At 39.9% G+C, this 19,157-nt stretch overlaps 1 protein-coding gene across 1 annotated transcript in view; it reads right to left on the minus strand.

Annotated features, from left to right (window-relative positions):
• The window catches only part of RTTN (rotatin), a 3,641,098-nt gene that overhangs the window by 1,262,784 nt on the left and 2,359,157 nt on the right, over positions 1 to 19,157 (minus strand). The window contains exon 39 of the mRNA XM_044067142.1: positions 7,169 to 7,367. Within this exon, the coding sequence (XP_043923077.1) occupies positions 7,169 to 7,367 (199 nt within the window). The remainder of the gene's footprint in view (positions 1 to 7,168; positions 7,368 to 19,157) is intronic.

Raw genomic sequence — 19,157 nt, forward strand, 5'->3', positions numbered from 1 at the left:
TATAACTGTGATTCAAAATTTGTATGACTCCTAAGAAATGCATACTAAAATTAATAATCAAACATCTTCTTTTCCAAATACATCTGAAGTCAAACGAAGTTACCCCCTTTCAGCTACTTTACTTGTTCTGGCTATCAATACATTACTGTTTAAATTACACCAATATTTTAAGGAAATCTCTCTGTACACAAACAAAACAATTGACTGCACACAGTAGTGATATAATGCTTATATCTTCATTTTTATCGGATATTAAAAATGCACAAACATATTATGCTACGCACACACAAGATTATAGAATGCAATGAACTATGATATGGCTAAAACAATTCAAATTAGGAACATTTTTACCCATAATTAATGGGTTTAACCACCTTATTCCCAAGGCAGATTATGTCCATTTCTTAGGCATTAACCATTTTTCCCAGTATTCAAAATAGTGGACAAAACTTGGACGGTATAAATTACGAAGATAACTCCACTTCTTGATAGGTATCAGCATAGATTTTGAGGGAAACAGTTAATATTACTGAAATGTCCATATAAATGTTCATTATTTTTTCTATACAAAAATGTATAGTCTCCTAAAATTAAATGGATCACTAAAGTTAAACAATTTGTGAACAAACTTTTATGGAGAAGAGGTCCTCCCCACAAAAAGATTCCTTGGCAGGTCTCTATCATCTCTTTCCCAAGGGGGACTAATCTTAACAGATATACAAAAATATGCAATTGTATGCTCTTTCCTTAATGTATTTAATTTTCAATATGGTAATAAGTCAACTTACCAGCAAATAAGGGGCCTTACAGTTCAATCTTTACAAGCTTTTTAAGAAAATAGTACTACTCGCAGTATCTTTCTCAAATTTTAAATGTAAAAAGCAAGATTGGGAAAGGGATAAAATTTGTCATTGCTATTCTATGGTAAAGATCTAGCTTTCCCCAGTTAGAAAATTACTCATAGCATAACTGTTTAAATAACTCTCATGTTGCTGATTGTCTTTTTCGGCTTTTCCCGGTTAGGGGTCGCCACAGCGGAACTCTGGTCTGCTAATGAATGGCAGTAGATTTTTATGGTGCAGAGGTGCCAGCCTGACACCCAGCCTTCAACCCATTCACGCATGTCTTCCAAACGCCACTCGACCGCGCGGAGGACATGCAGGCTCCACACAGAAGGCGCTCCAGCCGAGAGTCGAACGGGAGAACCTCTTGCTGTGAGGCTACAATGCTACCGCTGCACCACCGTGGCTTTCTCTCTATATACACATATATATATATATTATATATTTATATACATATGTATACACACACACACACATATATATATATATATATATATATATATATATATATCCTAAAATATATATATATATATATATATATATATATATATATTCAACCATGTGGCAGCAGGATTAAAATAAGTCAAGCTTCAATAGTTATTAGAAGACTGATTCTATAAAATTGGGAAACTTTGCCTATGCCTGAATTTTCTTTACAAAAATGGTGGTGATTGTATGTTGAACATATTTACTGTCAATGGAATAAGTACTTTTAGTTTTTCTCTTGAAGTCTTCTCTTTTGGAGTATTATCTTTTTATTGTTCTTTATTTCCTCTCTCTCTCTCTCTCTCTCTCTCTATATATATATATATATATATATATATATATATATACACACACACACACACACACACACACACACACACACACACATATATATATATATACACACACAGTTATGTGTGTGCGCGTCTATCTCTGTCTCCCTCTCTCTCTCGTTCTATTTTTGAATTGTTGCAAGTTACTTAAAAGCTTGATGTGATTTGGAAGTTTGTTCCATGCCTTGACGATGGCAACAGAGAATAGCAACTCACTGTAATAATTATTAGATTTAGTAGCAACAATTAGTTTAAGTTTTGAGGATCTTGGGCTTCTATTTGGTACATGCCATTGGATGACATTTGAGAGCAAGGGTGTTTTAAGTGGATGGTGAAGTATTTTGTGTGCTGTGAGTAGCTGGGAGAGGATGATGTGTTGAGGATGTTCAACCCAGTTGAGGGTACTGAGTGTCGTGCAGATGCCAGTGAATTTGATAAGTTTGTTGTAAGTGCATTCTAGTTTGTGTTTTGTGGAAGAGTTGAATTCTGTGAACATTGTTTTGGCATATAGGATGGCAGGAAAGAGAAGTGAGGTGCCAGTTATTATTTTTTTTTCTATAATCACTATGTAGGCACTTTGCTCTGTAAAGACAGGCTAGTTTGCAGTGTGTCTTTTTGACTGTAGTGTCAATGTGCAGATCAGATGTGAACTTACTGGCAACGATAATTCTTAGTAATTTTGTGCTGGCAACGTTTTCGATTTTTGCATTGTTTGAGGAGGTAATATTAAGGTCAGTGTTGTTTTGATAAATGTTTTTAGGAATGAACAGGATTAATTTTGTTTTGTTAAGGTTTGAGAGCAATTCAGATTTACTTAGCCAGTTGTCTATACAGGTGAAAACTTCCTGGGTGACAGTTTCTAAGGTTGGAAAATTTGGGACTGAAAAAACTAAAGTTGAGTTGTCAGCATATTGTATAATGTGATGAGTTTTGATTCCTTGTTCATATCATTAATGAAGATATTGAAAACTAGTGGCCCAAGTGTGGACCCTTGGGAGACTCCTGCAGTCACCAGAAGGAATGTGGAGAGATAATCATTCAATTATACAGACTGGGTGCAATTATCTGGGTAGTTGGTGAACCAGCTAGTTGAAGGATTTCCAAGGCCTATAAGATTTAGTCTTTGGAGGAGAAGTTGATGTAAGACCATGTTGAAGGCTTTTGACACATCCAGGAAAAGGGTGGAAATAAAATTACCTGAGATTTTACTTTGACTAATGGTAATGGGAACAATAGCAGGGGGGTTTTGGCGCTGTGGTGGGGTCAAAAGCCATGTTGGGTATAAGAAATTAATTGGCTGTCAAGTAGAAAGGCTAGGAGTTGTTGATGCATACATTCTTCAAGTACTTTGGAGAGGGGAGGAAGGATTGCTGTATATACATTCATTTCAGCAGTGTCAAATAAAGGAATTTCTGTTAGGTTTACTGTTAATTAGAGATGGTTTACATGGAGAAGAGCAACTCCACCTGATTTTTTTAGATCACTTATCTACTCTAAAGATGCTGTAATGATAATATTTCATTGTCAGAAATACTTCAAAAACATTAACTTTAACAGGAATTTGTCCAGAACTGGTACTGATGGATTTGTTGCCAAAGAAACCTTTATCACCACAGCAACAACAAAATCTGAATAGTTTGAGATGCTCACATGTCTCATAATGCAGTCCTCTTAAATGATTCTCCAGTTAGAGTGAAGCAAGCCTTCCTAGTAACTATCATAGGAAAGATGAAGGAAGATATCACTGTTCCTACAGAAAATTGAGTAACCAAGAACCAAAGGAGGGCCAGTACTGCTCTTCAAGGTTCCTCTGGATACACAAGTTTGGAGGTGGTTTGATGGATGTTTGAGTCTAGTGTCCAGACAGATACAAGCTAACTCTAACACTATGGTAACTATATAGCTTACATATTTAGGTTGGTCCTGTCTGAACACTGGAACTGATGGACAAAATCCTCAGCAGACCTTGGATGTAAGAAGAACAGACCTTTGAGAATGGGGACACCAAAAGAGGCCCTAGCTCCGACCGGACCGCCAGCAATTAAATGGTGTCCCTTACTATCCTGGGTCAGTAACTAAGGAGCTTTAATCTTCAATACTGACTCCAATGTGAGACTGTCACTAAAAAAGGAGTAATATTTTCACAATTTTCCTCCTAAGAGCACAACAGGAACACATTCTATTTCCCTGGGATTGGACTATATACCTCTGTCCAGCCCAAATATATTTTACTATACACTTCACAGCAAAGTGTCACAGTTTAAGACCTTTTTTAACCTCTGATACACTCACACTCAAAGTAAATTTAAATCTCACAGATACAAACACTTCTGGGAAAGTCTGACACAGATTTCCAGCTGTGTCCATTCCCCAAAATAACACAGTAATGCTGACACCAAATCAGAGTGTCTTCAAGCCCTTCTAAAGAGGTGTCTGATTATGAAAATTAAATATCAAAATAAATGACAGCTATGACCATAAGCAACCTGGCCTTCGAGGTAACCTGGGAAGTATCAAACAGGTAGAAGCATTCTCTAATCCCTAAAGAAAAACACTGATTTCCAGCCACAATGTAAAGTAATGGGAAACATTTAATAAGTAAAATGATTCCTAGAATGTAAATCAGTATCTTTCAATTAACACCAGAATTCAATCACCAGAAATATAAAATTAAACCGCAGGACAGAAATCCATAATTCTAGAAAAACTTTATCTGAATAACCAAACTTTCCTAATCTAACTGGAGAATACTACCCCTGATCTAATCCAACACATAACAGCAAGGTCAAGGCAGGCTTACAGTTTTTGGCAAGTTCTCTTTTATGGGTATCCACTGAATGCAACTCAAAGCTGCTCTTCACGAACTGCACAGTACGTGACTAACTGCACTTCAACTGACTTCAGCAGTGTCAACTGTTTTATTTAAAAAAACAACAGTCAGCTGTTTGAAAAAGTTATTCTCCTGTCTATCCGCTGTTTAATCACTTAGCAACCAGGAACATTCTAATGATATCACCTACTGTTCAGCTGATTCTACACAGTACTTTAGAATGTCCCTCACAAGCATGTGCAATTAGAAATGTATCAAAACCCTGTCAGACTCTTTAAACATTCTGTTTACACAGGGAAATACTCAACATTTAAAACGTATTTACATTTTCACAATTAGACATACTGGCATATAATACAAGTTAATCTGAGTATATATACAAATCTCCTGCCAGACATGCTAACATAGATGGCAGTTTTCCTTTTCTTCACACAAACACATATCTATCTATCTATCTATATATATATATATATATATATATATATATATATATATACACATATATATATATATATATATATATATATATATATATATATATATATATACACATACACACACACACACACACACACACACACACACTGCACTTGTTTAGCTTTTTTGTTCTTGGTAGACGGCTGACCCTTTGGCTTGGATGATTCTGCCGCTACACCTTGCTCTAACAACTTAAGACACTGGTTCTCAAGGTAGAAGGACAAGGAGGAGAGACTACTATGAAGAGACTTAGGGACTAATGCTTGACAAATCGGGCACGATGTATGGTCATGAGAAGCACCCAAGCAAAACAAATACTGCTCATGATGGACCCTATGGGGCATCTGCCACCATCACTGACATGACATCCCTTTTTGGATGACATGTAACCTCACAACTAGCAAGTAAAGAAAACAAGAATAAGAAAAAAAAATGGGGCACTTACCTGAAATGGGCAAACAAAGGAGTGTTCAGGCAGACAATCGAAGATGGCATTCAGACTGGCAGCAAAGACGTTCTGAGGTATGTACGTTCGTATGTCACCTTTATGTCCTGCACCATGAGCAGTGAGCATGTGTGTAAAGCACCTTAGGCTTTGGTATACTGGCCAAATGTTGGGCTAACCTTAGCAGGGGATTCTTTTAGTAAAGAATGCTGCAACAGTGATATGGAAGGATATCCCATACTATTTGTGATTTCCCAAATGCCCTTCACTAGTGGATGAAGGCCACATAACCTCAGCAACATTAACACTGCTGTCATCTCAACTCAAATAATAGTAATACATGTAAGGATTTAGAACTCCAACATCAAAAGTTAAATCAACAACTTGATCATTGCTATCACTATAAATAACACCCCAGTCTTCAGAATCACTTTCACACATCGAACAGACAGCCTAAGTGGAATCTGTTATGTGACATCAAGAGAATTACATGAACTTGCAGCATCACATGATAAAAAATAAAGGGGGGAAAAAAAGGAAAAATGACTACAAACTGTGAAACAATTACTGTAAAAACACTTAACAAGACACTACAACAACAAAACAAAGTAAAATGAAGAAGAGTGATAAATCACTTTAAACAAGTGTTAAAAGGCTAATGACTGGATTGTATTCTGGCCATAGACAAGCTTGATATTTCTTTTCCACTCACCTACATGCAAATTTCTAATGCATTGACAAGTACTGTGCTGTTTCTCATTGAATGTGACATCTCTCAAGGGCCATGGTAAGTGGATCACTTTCTTCGTGCAGAGTGTGTAGCCCCTTAATGTGTTCAGTCTGTGTTCTCTATTATTGGGTGAGGGCACAGAAATGTGCACTGACAACAAAACTGATTTTTTTTAAGGTCCACATAGCTGTACTACCTTGAGGAAAGGTAAGCATCCTGGCCTTTGTACGATGATGACGGCATCAGAAATCACTGGTATAACCCCAGAAACTAAGAACGCCTATTACAAACCAGGTGAGAATTAGCCTGCCTGATGGTCTTCTGCCAAAGAGAGTTCTACAAGGTCAGCTAAAACACATGAACAGCAAGAAGGAAAGAAAAGGATTAATGTGGTAATACATGTAATTTCTGATCCTGAAGAAGTGATATGTACAAGGATGATGCACTCACAACTCAGTTAGAAATTTTTGAAGAATGGTTAAGAGGAAGTACTTGGGAAAATAGACACCAGTTGTTACCCACTGCAGACAACCAATAAAAGTAAGATTACTGTGTTTCTGAAACCTGTTCTTCCCTGTAATGTAACAATAAACTTTTATTTTATCTTTTTTTCTCTGCAAAGTATAGAAAGAATAAGTAGTTAAGCCATCACTGCAGGTTTATATAAAAAGTGTGTAACGCCTATAATTCTTGACAGAGCTACTGATAACACTATAAACAATTACTTGCACTCTTTTTTTCTGAATCATTTCATAGAGCAGGGGTGGGATAGGAACTTACAAATGCTACATTTTTATGAAAATTAATATGTAGCGTCAAAACTAACCAGTAAGCTGCTGTTTCACATACGAACTCTCTAAATTTCTATGAAATTTGGCATGCCTATGAACAAAATATCTTTTTCATAGTCATAACAGTTCACTGTATAAATCTGCTTCAAAGTTGCCATTTCTAAACAGAAGATGGCTATATATAATTATTAATTCATCACCCACTTAAGTATTTTGGTGGTGTTAAATAGCTTACCTGCTGAAAGAAATCAGAATGTGGTTTTGTTGAAGTGAAATTAAAGTGTCCTCTGGCGTAACGACCATCAGATTAGTAAGCAGACCACAGACAGCTGAGAGAAAAGCAGGTGTAACAATGGCATTCTGGTCAGCAGAAAATGCAAAAACGGGAGAATCTTCTGTATTAGTCGATACTACTGTGTCTGTTTCGCCTTGCACTAAAAATACACACACAATAACAAGGAATAAGTCATTTATTTATTCATTCATTCATTCAGTCATTTCTTAACCACATAATTAGGCTTGTCCACAAAACATTTAAAGCCATGACATAGTCCACAGAGTCAAATATAAACACAACAGACAGTTTCAATACATGCAATCAGCATGTTTTAAGAGGTGAGAGGAGAAGTACAGCTGTGAAAGTCCTATTTACATGTAACAGCAGATGCTCGTAGAACACACTGCCTTACTGACATTCGGGCAGTAATGCCCTGTTACCTTCCTCTGGCAGTCTATTAAAGCTCAGAGTCCACAGTGCCTGTCTGCAAGTGTGATGGATCAATCACCTGACAGTATAGAAACTCCCTTACAGACCCACTTGAAGTTTTCTAGAGTCAAACAAGAAGACAAGATGGAAAATGACATTATGTACTTACCATAACGTTCCATCTGTGTTGCCCATTTTCATTCTTCCTCAACGTATGGGTTCGAATTCAGCACTCGGATCCGACTCAGCCGTTACACCAGCTGGTGGAGACCAACAAACTCTCGAGCTCCTTTCCCACCTACAATGCATCAAGCCTAACTTCCCTTAGATCCTATTTACAGCTTGAGAGAAATCATAAAAGAATGGAGTTCAAAACAAGGGACATATGGTGTCCTTGGTGTCCCTAAAGGTTTCATTCTTCCAGAAGTTGTTTGAGAGTAATGGTGGGGGATGGAGGGTGGGGAGTTGAGGAAGAATGAAAATGGACAACACAGATGGAACGTTATGGTAAGTACATAACTTTTTTATCAGATGATGTCAATTTTCATTAATTCCTCAATGTATGGGACAGAGTATACAGCTACCTAAATTCCTGGGTGGCCTCTAAGGAAGGATATTCCTGAGTACAGTTGAGCCAAAGGCCGCTCTTCCCTTCAAGACCAGATCTAGTTTGTAATGAGTGATAAAGGTATAAAGATTTGACCAATTAGGATCTGCACAAATATCCATGGATGCTCTAGACTGAAATATGATGAAAGTAGCCATAGAAGTAGTGGAATGAGCCTTTAAAGATTTTGGTAGGGGGAGATTCAATTTAGTGTAGACAAAAGAGATGCAATCTGTCAATCATCTGGCTGTAGTTACTTCTGTGACTGATTCACTATCTTGTGATGTGCAAAGGAAAGAGCTGGTCTGTCTTTCTAATTTGTTTTGTTCTGTGCAGATGGAAACAAAACTGTCTATGAACATCCAGTAAATGCAGCATATATTCTCCTTTATCTGTAAAGTCTGGGAAGAATACTGGCAGGTTAATGGTTTGGTTAATGTTGGATTGTGACACCACCTTAGGCAGAAAGGAAGCATTGGTATGTAAGGTGATCCTTTCCTTGTGGAAAATCAAATATGGGGGCTGAGAAGATGATGCTTGAAGTTCTGAAATTCTTCTAGTAGATGTAATTGCAACTAAAAAGATAGTCTTCTGGGTTAAAAACTTCAGATCAGATTTAGCTGAAGGTTCAAAGAGTGGCTGAGTCAAGGCTTGCAGTAACAAACTTAAATTCCATGGTGGATTAGGATCTTTGTAAAGAGATCTAAGTAAAGCAGTACCTTTCAAAAATGCTTTGCATAGCTTAGAGGAAGCCAGGGAAAAATTCTGAAACTCCACAAGGAAATTTGAAATGACTGCAAGCTGGACTTTAATAGTTGATGAACTAGCACTCTCATTACACAAACTCACAAAAAATTTAAGAACGGAATGTATCGAGGATGAGAAAGGCTCTACCTGTTTCTGCTCTGCCCAACAAACAAACCTTATCCATTTACTTCTGAAGAGTTTATTCGTAGAGGGTTTATGAGAAGATAACAGAATGGAAGTAACAGGTGAAGCAAGCATAGGTTGCCTGGCTATTAATGGATTTGGAGAAACCATGCAGTCAGTTTGAGGTTTGAAATGCCTATTGGGTGAGACAGAAGGTCTGGAGTTGGATCAAAAGTCCAAGTTGGGTACAGAAAATGAGGCCAAAGGAAGGGGAACCAAATCTGTTGAGGCCAGTAAGGTGCAGTGAAGATGACTTTGCTCTTCAATCTGGCTGCTTTTTGGAGGAACTTGGGAATTAAAGGACTCTGGGGAAAAGCATAGAGGACATCGGGGGGCCAATCATGGAGAAGAGCATCCCTTGGAGATTCCCTCAATGGGGGGACTAAGGGACAGAAGCTGCTGCACTTGTTTAGAGGAGATGCAAAGAAATCACAGCAAGGCTGGTCCCAATGAAGGAAAATTGTCTGTCACTGTTGTTGAGAGACCACTCATGAAGTAGTAAAATGGACCTGCTCAGTTTGTCTGGTATCATGTTGTACTTCCCCAGAATGTGTGTTGCACTTAGAAAGTGGTTGGAGTAAATCGCCCATTGCCAAACCCTCAAGGCTTCTCGACACAGTGAGTAAGATTCGATTCTGCCTTGTTTGCTGATGCACCAAACCACTGACATGTTGTCCGTTTGGATCGCAATTGTTCCAAGAGGGAGACAGTCTTGGAATGCTTGCAACGCCAAAAGCACCGCTCTCATTTCCAGAATATTGAATTGTAAATTGGCCTCTCTGGGGGAACCAAGTGCCTTGGACTGTCTTCCCCAGAAAATGTCCTCACAATCTAGGAAGTATCCGTGGTCACTATGGCCTTGGGCTGAGGTAGAACAAAAAACGACCTTGCAACAGTTGTGACTGCATCCACCAGAAAAGATACCACTTGCATACCAGCATTATTATTATCTTTGTCGACATGGGTTGAAACAGAATTGATCATTGTGCTTGTATCCAATGCAGATTTCTTATATGATATTTTGCTAAAGGAACTAAGGTTATTGCCACTGACACTGATCCCAGGGCTTGCAGAATCAATCAGATTGAAATTGTTGTGCTGCAAATTACTTTTTTGACCTGATTTCTTATTGTTTGTACTCCCGAAAGGGGAAGAGATGCTACTGTAGATAGTGTGCTGAACATCGCTCCCATGAATCGCAAAGTCTGAGTCGGTTGTAATTGAGACATCTTGTAATGAATGGTTATTCCATGATTTGAACATGTTCGGAATATTTGGCTTGAGCTTGTACCAGCTGATGCCTGGTTGGAGAGGTAATAAGCCAGTCATCCAAATATGGAAACACATCAAATCTCTGCAGTCTCAGGTGAGCTGCTACTACGGACATGCACTTGGTGAACACCTTGGTGGCTGTGGTGAGGCCAAAGGGCAGTGCTCTGAACTGGTACTGACTGGCTCCCAGCCAGAAGCAAAAGTACCTTCTGGATCATCAGTTCATTTTTATGTGACAGTATGCATTCTGAAGGTCCATCGAGCACATCCAGTCATCCTTGCTCAGAAAGGTCAGAATAGCCTGAACCGTGACCATCCAAAACTTGGTGTGTCAAACCGATTTGTTCAACACACTGAGATCTAAAATCAGTCTCCAGGCCCCGGTTTTGTTTGGCACTAAAAGGAATCTTGAGTAAATTCCGGATTCTATTTGGTCTGGAGGGACCTCTTGGATGACTCACTTTCTAGCAGCTTTTGTATTTCCAGTGGTGCTGCCTCCCTCTCACTGGGTGGAATATCAGGGATTTTCCTGGGAAAATGGTGACAGAAGGAAAACGGGAATAATATAACCTCTGGAAATGATTTTCTGCACCCAAATATCCTTTACGTTTAGCCAGGTTTCCTGGTGCAGAGATAGGCAACCCCTAACTGCCTCCAGAGGAAGTCATCAGGCCTCCCTTCAGGAACTCTGAAAGGGTCTGTCAAAAAAGTTATCTCTAGACCCTTGGTTTTGCAGGCCTCCTCTGCCACTGGGGCATCTTCTACCATTATCACTCCCTCCTCTGCCTCTGGGGGAACTACCTCCATGTGTGTCCTGGAAATGACACCGAGATTTCATGAACATCTTTCAACCTCCACATTAGTTCCTGGAAAAGATCTGTTGAGAGGTCGAAAAACATACGCCCACTGCTGAAAGGGTCTTCCCATCCTTCTCACACCTGCAGAATATATCTTTTACTGAGGGGCCAAACAAAAATGAAGAACTGTCAAAAGCAGTGTTGATGAAAGATGATTTGAAGGGCTCCGCAAAATCACGCAAGCACATCCAAGCATGCCTCCTTACGGAAATGCCTGAACCTGCAGCCCTTGAGGTGTCTTCTGCAGCATGCCAGATGAGCCTCATGGTAGAATTTGCAATAGACTGAAGGGTAGCCAGCTGTGAGGCCACAGAAGTAGGAGCATCTGTAGTAGTGGCCCCGGAAAGGGAATTTGAAAGTTCATTAATCAAGTCCCTTTGCAATCTTGTGAAGTGTACCAAGTAGTTCACTGATGAGAAAGCAAATGTTGCTGAAGCATATATTCGCTTCTTAAATCTATCTAGAGCCCTAGATTCTTTATTGGGGAGGAACAGTGGAACTCTGTTCTGTAAGTTCCTTCTTTGTAGCTGCCGCCACAACCATTGCATTAACTTGCACCAATCATCACTGGAGTACTCCCTTACTCCAATGTTCTCTTCCTAGCAGTGGAGCCAGAATCCTGTTGGGTCTCTTGGAGATTGGATCAATCACATCAGGTTACTTCCATGCCCGTTTAGACACCAAATCAATGAGGTCATCAGTGGGTGGAGTGACTCAGGAGGTAGACGAGCCAGTCCTGAAAGCTTCCAGACATACTGACTCCTCAAGAGTTGGATTTTGGGCATACCAACCACCCTTCTATTTAAGGATTTGAAGGATTTCTCCAAATGAGACGTCATCAGCTGGTGATTTGGGAGACCGATCTCCTTCATCAAAGTCACTATCTTCAGTGACAGACTCCTGGGGGGGGGGGGATCCAAGTTCTTCCTCTTGCACATCTTCTTCCTAGGGGCTTCTTTGTTGGGATGATTCAGAGAAGTATCGGAAGAGATGGCAATACCCAACTGGGTGGTCTGGAAGCTTTGGGCTGGCTGTGCCAGTGGTGTAAAATGATGAGGATCACAGTGCAAAGTCAGTAGAGATGTCGAGGGTGGATCCAAGGGAAAAAGACCCGGCTGACCTGGCGCAGAGGAGAAAACCCTCTTCACGACCTCAAAGGCAGAGCACTCCAGAGAAAAGGAAAATAAATGAGCCAAGAAAGCGAGTTTCTGGCCCACCACCTCCCTCCACTCCTAGGGCTGTCCACCCAAAAAATAAACCAGAGCCAAGCTTACACCGAGAGTAAGAAATGGTTCCGAAAACCTCAGAGTCAACTTCATCCCCACCGGATGTGACCTGGAAGCTTCAGCTCCGACAGCCATCCAGTTCTGAAGATGTCAGGGCCAGTGCACTCAGAGTAAAAGTCAGATCTGAAGACAAAGCTGTCCTAGGACCTGGCACAGAAGGGACTGTAATGTCTGGATCTGAGGACTCTAACAACACAGGTTGGGAGAGAAGAGGAGTTGTGATTGAAGTAGCAGTGGGGCAGTGTTTCTGACCCAAGGGGGGTAGGAACCATGAAGATTCCCTTCTGAAATTGCTCCATGAAGAACCTCTTCATCATTCTTTCCACATGTGCCTCCGTGAGAAATCTGAAGGAATGAGAGGACACCGCTGAAGGAGACTTAGGGTGCTAATCCAGAAAGAAGGAGGGCACCCTGGAGGGGACCTGATCCATGGAGGGAGAATACTGAGTTTGAGGCAGTGGTTTGGGATCTAAGGACTTTGGACCCGAAGCGTGTTTTGTCAGACTGGAGGAAGGATTTGCCAGATACCTGACTAGATCTGAGGATGGTCAGATCCCAGGAGATGTCATTTCAGATTTTGATTTCTTTTCCTTTGGTTCCAAAGAAGTTGAAGCCATGGAATCAAAAGATCTGGACCTTTTTCAAGGTCCTTGGATTTTCCCTTAGGAGACTGAACTCCAGCAACAGCCTGGGAAAAAGGTGTTGGCAATAACCTTTTAATATTAGTTTGTGTGAGAGCTCTGGGGTTGAACCCACTACAGATATCACATTCCTGGTCTAGATGCTCAGCCTCTAAACAGTACACACAAAGACTGAGCATCAATAAATGGCATCTTGTGCCCACATTTTGTATATATTTTAAAGCCTTTTTCAATCATAGCTATAGGAGACGCTCTAAACAACAAGATATCAGCAAATAACCAAGATATCTATAGCAGCAGTAACAAATGAAATACTGCCATTACAGGAAGGAAAGGGAAGAGAAAAAAGCTAACAGTTAGTTAGACATAACTGCGGGCGTAGGAAAGGCCTACCAACATTGGTAGCGAGAATACACTCGCAATTGTACAAGGCAGAGTAAAGATGAATAACAGTAGAAAAAAACTTGATGGAAAGAACAAAGATATTAAACAGAGAGATATACTAAACAGAAATCAATTAAGGTTAATGTTTTAAGGAAAAAACACTTCTCAATACGATCACTTGAGAGCAGTAGTCAACCACATCTGGTCGCAAAAGTGGAAAACGAGATCTGAGGGAAGTTAGGCATGGTGATTTCTGGGTAGGAAAGGAGCTCGAGAGCTTGTTGGTCTCCACAAGTTGGAGTAATGGCAAAGTCAGATCAGAACCCATACGTTGAAGAATGAATGAAAATTGACAACATCAGATCATAGGTTTTCTGAACATCTACCGCTCCCAAACTAAAACCACACATATACACATGCACACGCACACACACACTAGACTAGATCCTGGAAACCACTACCTCGAGCTGCCACTTGTGCGGGTCTGCTCAGGATTTGCTTAGTCCATCTGTCACAACATTTTGCTCTGACAAGATGTAAGTGATTTAAACACGCACAACAATAAAGACCATGGAGCAGTGTTCAAAATAATCCAAACAATAAACTACGCACATCCAAAAAGGAGTGATAGTGGGTGGGTACTGCCAGTAACGTAGTGTATTCTATGAACATCTACTGTTACAGTTAAGTAGGACTTAAGCAATTGTATGTTTAACAAGCACTTTGCTAACCTGAGAGGAGGAAGGATAAGGGACCAGGAGCCCCTGAATGGTCCTAGCAAAGCCAGCTCTAGATTTAGAAAAAGGCATCCAGCTTGTAGTGCTTTGTAAATGTATGGACAGAGGACCAAAATGTTGCCAATAAAATATTTCAGAGTCTATTCTTCTTCAATATACCACTGAACAGGAAAAGGCTCTGGTGGAATGCAGCATTACCTTGCCTGGATTTGCCTTGCTATGGTGAGTGTAAAAAAAAAAACAATACCAGAGGACAACCACCATGCAATGGTTTGCTAAGTGATGGTCTGATCCTTCTTTGCCTCTTGTAGGAAATAAAAAACCTTTTAGCTTTCCTGAGGGTTTTTATTCTGTCAAGGTAGTATCTAAGCGGTTGATGCACATCCAAGGTATGGAGTATCCTCTCTCCCTTATTCTTAGGTTCTGGAAAGAACACTGAAAGTTGAAAGATTGACTGACAGTGAATTCTGAGACCACTTTTGGCATGAAAGAGGGGTCAGCAAATAATACATCCCTATCCCTATGAAAATAAGATAAGGTTATCCCATTATGACAGCTTGCAATTCAGATACTCACCTTGCAGATGTCAAAGGAATAAGCAAACAATTTTCCATGTTAAGAAGTTCAAATCAGCCTGAGTGGCAGGTTCTGAAGGTGGTAAGGTCACTTTTTTTCAGAACATAGTTGAGATCCCAAGGGGGAGGAATTTGCTTGCAAGGGATTCTCATATGCAATCCTTCTTTCATGGACTATTTTAACAAAATATAAGAAAGAGGTGTATCCAAAGCCATACCAGTAGAGATGGCTGTTAAAAGCACTTTAATGGAAACATATAATAAGCCATCCTGAAGTAGCTCGCATACAGATATTTCAAGACCAGAGGGATATTAACCTCGAGGGACTTTTCTGTTTTTCTTCATGCACCACTTAGAAAACCTAATCCATTTGTAATCATAAGATTTTCTAGTAGCAGGTTTTCTGGTCTTCCCTAACACCTGCTGTACATCTACACAAAACAAATACCTAAACAGAGTCAAGACTGAATCATTCAGGCTGTCAATTGTAATTGCTCCAAACTGGGGTGCACCAGTCGCGCTAAGACTGTGTGAACAAATCCAGTGTGTGACGAACTATGCAGTAATTGCCTTTGTCCAATAGCATTAGAATGGAGAACTAAGATTGCTTGGGCCAGCGCCACAATAAGTTTTAGCATTTCTTACTAAATCTTCAGAAGTACATTGTGAATCAATGGAAAGGGTAGAAACGCATACAAGAACATTCCCGTCCAAGGGAATGAGAATGTGTCTGTCCTCCAACCACGTCTGCAAGGATGTCTGTAGCAGAATTTCTCACTGTCTGTTTAGAAAGGAGGAGGGCAGATCTACTTGAGACATCTCCTATACCAGGACTAGATCCTGGAATACCACTGCCTTGAGTTGCCACTTGTGCAGGTCTGCTCAGGATTTGCTTAGTTCGTCTGTCACAACGTTTTCCTCTGACAGAATGTAAACGATTTAAATGGAAAAAAATAAAAAGCATTTGAAATGCTGAAATCCTGCTCAATCACATCAACTAATCATAATACCATGAAAAAGACTGCAATATCAGCAAATTTTCCCATCAAAACTTTCAAATGACGCATTTAATCAACAGAAACAATAATTAGCTCACAGCTCTGGAAGAGCGAGGTAATAGGAGGAATTGTAGTAAAACGGTCTTAGTACAGAAACTCAAGTAAACATTCAAAAATGACCATAAAACATATCTGAAGGGAAAAAAATCCTCAAAAACCATCAGCTTAAAATAAACAATATAAGCCTTATACTGTGAAGGCAAAGTAAAACCCCAAGCATATACATATTTTTTTTCCCTGATGGGAAAAAGTCACAGCAGCAAAGTACGACCCTAGGGCCTTTACAAGACTAGCCATATAAAATTTCCGAGTTAAAAAAAAATTATCCTTTCCTGACCTAGAGTAGTCCAAATACAGGCTTTGCTGTATTCTGGACTTTTGGAAAGTTCCTGTGTTGCCCATTTCCTTTCTTGGATAAAGGGAGGCTTCTTTGTTCACCAGTGGCAGTGGGGAGCTTGGAGCAGACTATCTATCCCTGGAGAAGTGTTCCCAGCACAAGAATCTGGTAGTTCCTGTGTTGCCCATTTCCTTTCTTGGATAAAGGGAGGCTTCTTTGTTCACCAGTGGCAGTGGGGAGCTTGTAACAGCCTATCTATCCCTGGAGGAGTGTTCCCAGCACAAGAATCTGGTAGTCTATTGGCCGTTTTGGCCAATTTTTAGCTCTTTCAAGTCCCCCTGTATAAAACCCACTTTGGCAGGGTTTTTGCGCTTGTTACTACTCAGCCAAGCTCCTTGTGGTCCTGCAGAGTGGTGCTAGCAGCAGAGAGGCTAAAAGAGCGACTGCTAACTTGATAAAAGTGTTTGTTTTCCTGCTACTACCTGGGCGACTGTCCGATCTAGCTGAACTGGAAGTATTTCTGCTTCTTGAACTGTTTTTAACTGTTTAAAGTTGTTTTTGCACCTGCACTTTTAAAGTTTGTCCTGTTTGTTGCTTTTACCTGTTGAGGCTACACACTCAAGTGCACTAGCCTGTGTTACATATTTATTGCATTTTCCTGCTGTTTGTTGCAAAACAAAAACAAAAAAAAAAATTATCCTTGTTTCCCGTCTTTCCTGACCTACAGTAGTCCAAATACAGGCTTTGCTGTATTCTTGACTTTTGGAAAGTTCCTGTGTTGCCCATTTCCTTTCTTGGATAAAGGGAGGCTTCTTTGTTCATGAGTGGCAGTGGGGAGCTTGGGGTAGCCTATCTATCCCTGGAGAAGTGTTCCCAGCACAAGAATCTGGTAGTCTATTGGCCGTTGTGGGCCAATTTCTAGCTCTTTCAAGTCCCCCTGTATAAAACCCGCTTTAGCGTGGCTTTGCACGATTTTGTGCATAGCGCAGCATCGGGCAGCGCCGCTTAATTGGGTTTAAACCATTCTCAGCTCCACAAAGTCTGCTCTTCACTTTTTCCCTTAGAACTGATATAGTTCTCATAATAAACACCCTATTCCCACTCTAAAGCCTGGCACTTGCTCACTAAAGCAATTATATAAGTCAGCGCTAAAAAATTAAAAGCACTACACCCTCACAAACTCCCCTTGAGTACTTTGTTCCCCATTGGCCCTTTTTTTCAATTATAAAGGAATTCCCAATACTATTCTAGCATGTCCAAAGGTCAGTTGTCAATCTCCTCTCCGGTCCAGCTGGTGAATCTGGGAATCTTGAGGCAATGTTACAACTGCGTCATGTACACAGACAACCCTCTCCTCCTCCCAACAAATTCCAACACATGTGAGAGATGCAACCATATAACCAAACTGGATACTAAGCTCTCTCAACTCAGTACTGGCATAACCAGTCAGGAGGAGAAGGAAACCACACTCACTACAATTCCAGTCTCACATAGACCTACCACGACAGCAAACCAAACACATAAACACACAAAAACATACTCGGAGGCTCTAAATAAAAATCTAAAACAAAAACACTACACCTCGCAAGTACGGCTGTGCACGGCCAACCATACATGAAAAACACACCAAGGCCAGCACTGGAAGTTCCAAGTCCAAAATTTATTTAAAGCAACATAGTGCTAAATAAGCACTGAAATATTAGCTCAGTCCTCAAACTAGTTTCGGCAAATACCTTCTTCAGTGAGGAAGACAGACAGAATAACAGCTCACTGGTATACAGGGATGCTTATATATAGCTCAGGACCAATAGAAAACAAGTGCATTTTATCTTTGCATAAATAATGAGCAACAGAAAATTAAATTTGAAAACAAAATACACCTCCATAACTAATCCAAATTACATAAGTATGATCGCTGGGGTAAATATCAAAAAAATATGAAAAAAGAATATAAATGAAGATAATCTATTCTTCTTATACATCTGCCACAGCGAAATCAATGCAAAACAGTATATCATACATAATGGAATATAAAATGCATAACCAGGGACACTGAAACAGGTATGAAAACAGCCTATACCATGTCTTAGATAAAAGTTGCGGAAACACACCCATAGACATAAGAACAGAATCCATGCCAGGATTGGTTCAAGCCCTACTGAGACATTGATAACACCATTTGAAAATGTTTTAAATTTGTCAGACGTTGTACTTACTGATGCACAGCACAATATCCTGAATAAAGGTTTGGGTTTTGTTCCAAGCTTTTTCTCTGATCATTATCTCACTTCTTTGGATGTTATGGATTATTGTAGAAAACTTAACCTTAAGATATTTTTCTCTGAACAGGACACCACCACTTCTCAAAGATCTTCTGAGTTTATTTTCCATAAATCCACTTTTCAGCCACCCATGAACAAGAATGTTGGTATTTTTCAACAAGCAGTACTCAAAGATTTACATTTTCCACATTTGGAATGTAACATTGCTCAAGAGAATATGACATTAGAAGAGAAACAGGCATTATCTGAGCTCAGATGCAACCACACTATTGTCATTCTACAAGCTGATAAGGGAGGAGCTGTGGTCATTCAAAATATGAATGACTATGTTCAGGAAGGTCTCCGACAACTTTCTGATACCAAATGTTATATGCATATGGGTGTTGATCCAACTAAAAAATTTAAAGAGGAGATTGACACTTTCCTCAAGGAGGCAGTGGATGAGGGCATTATTACTCAAAAGACTTTACAGCATCTTCAGGTTAAGGATCCATCTAAGCAGATTTTTTACCTGCTACCAAAAATTCATAAATCTATCACTCGTCCTCCGGG

The sequence above is a fragment of the Protopterus annectens genome, chromosome 3.part1 (genome assembly GCF_019279795.1).
Source record: "Protopterus annectens isolate FY-2018-M chromosome 3.part1, PAN1.0, whole genome shotgun sequence".
Taxonomy (NCBI): Eukaryota; Metazoa; Chordata; order Ceratodontiformes; family Protopteridae; genus Protopterus; species Protopterus annectens.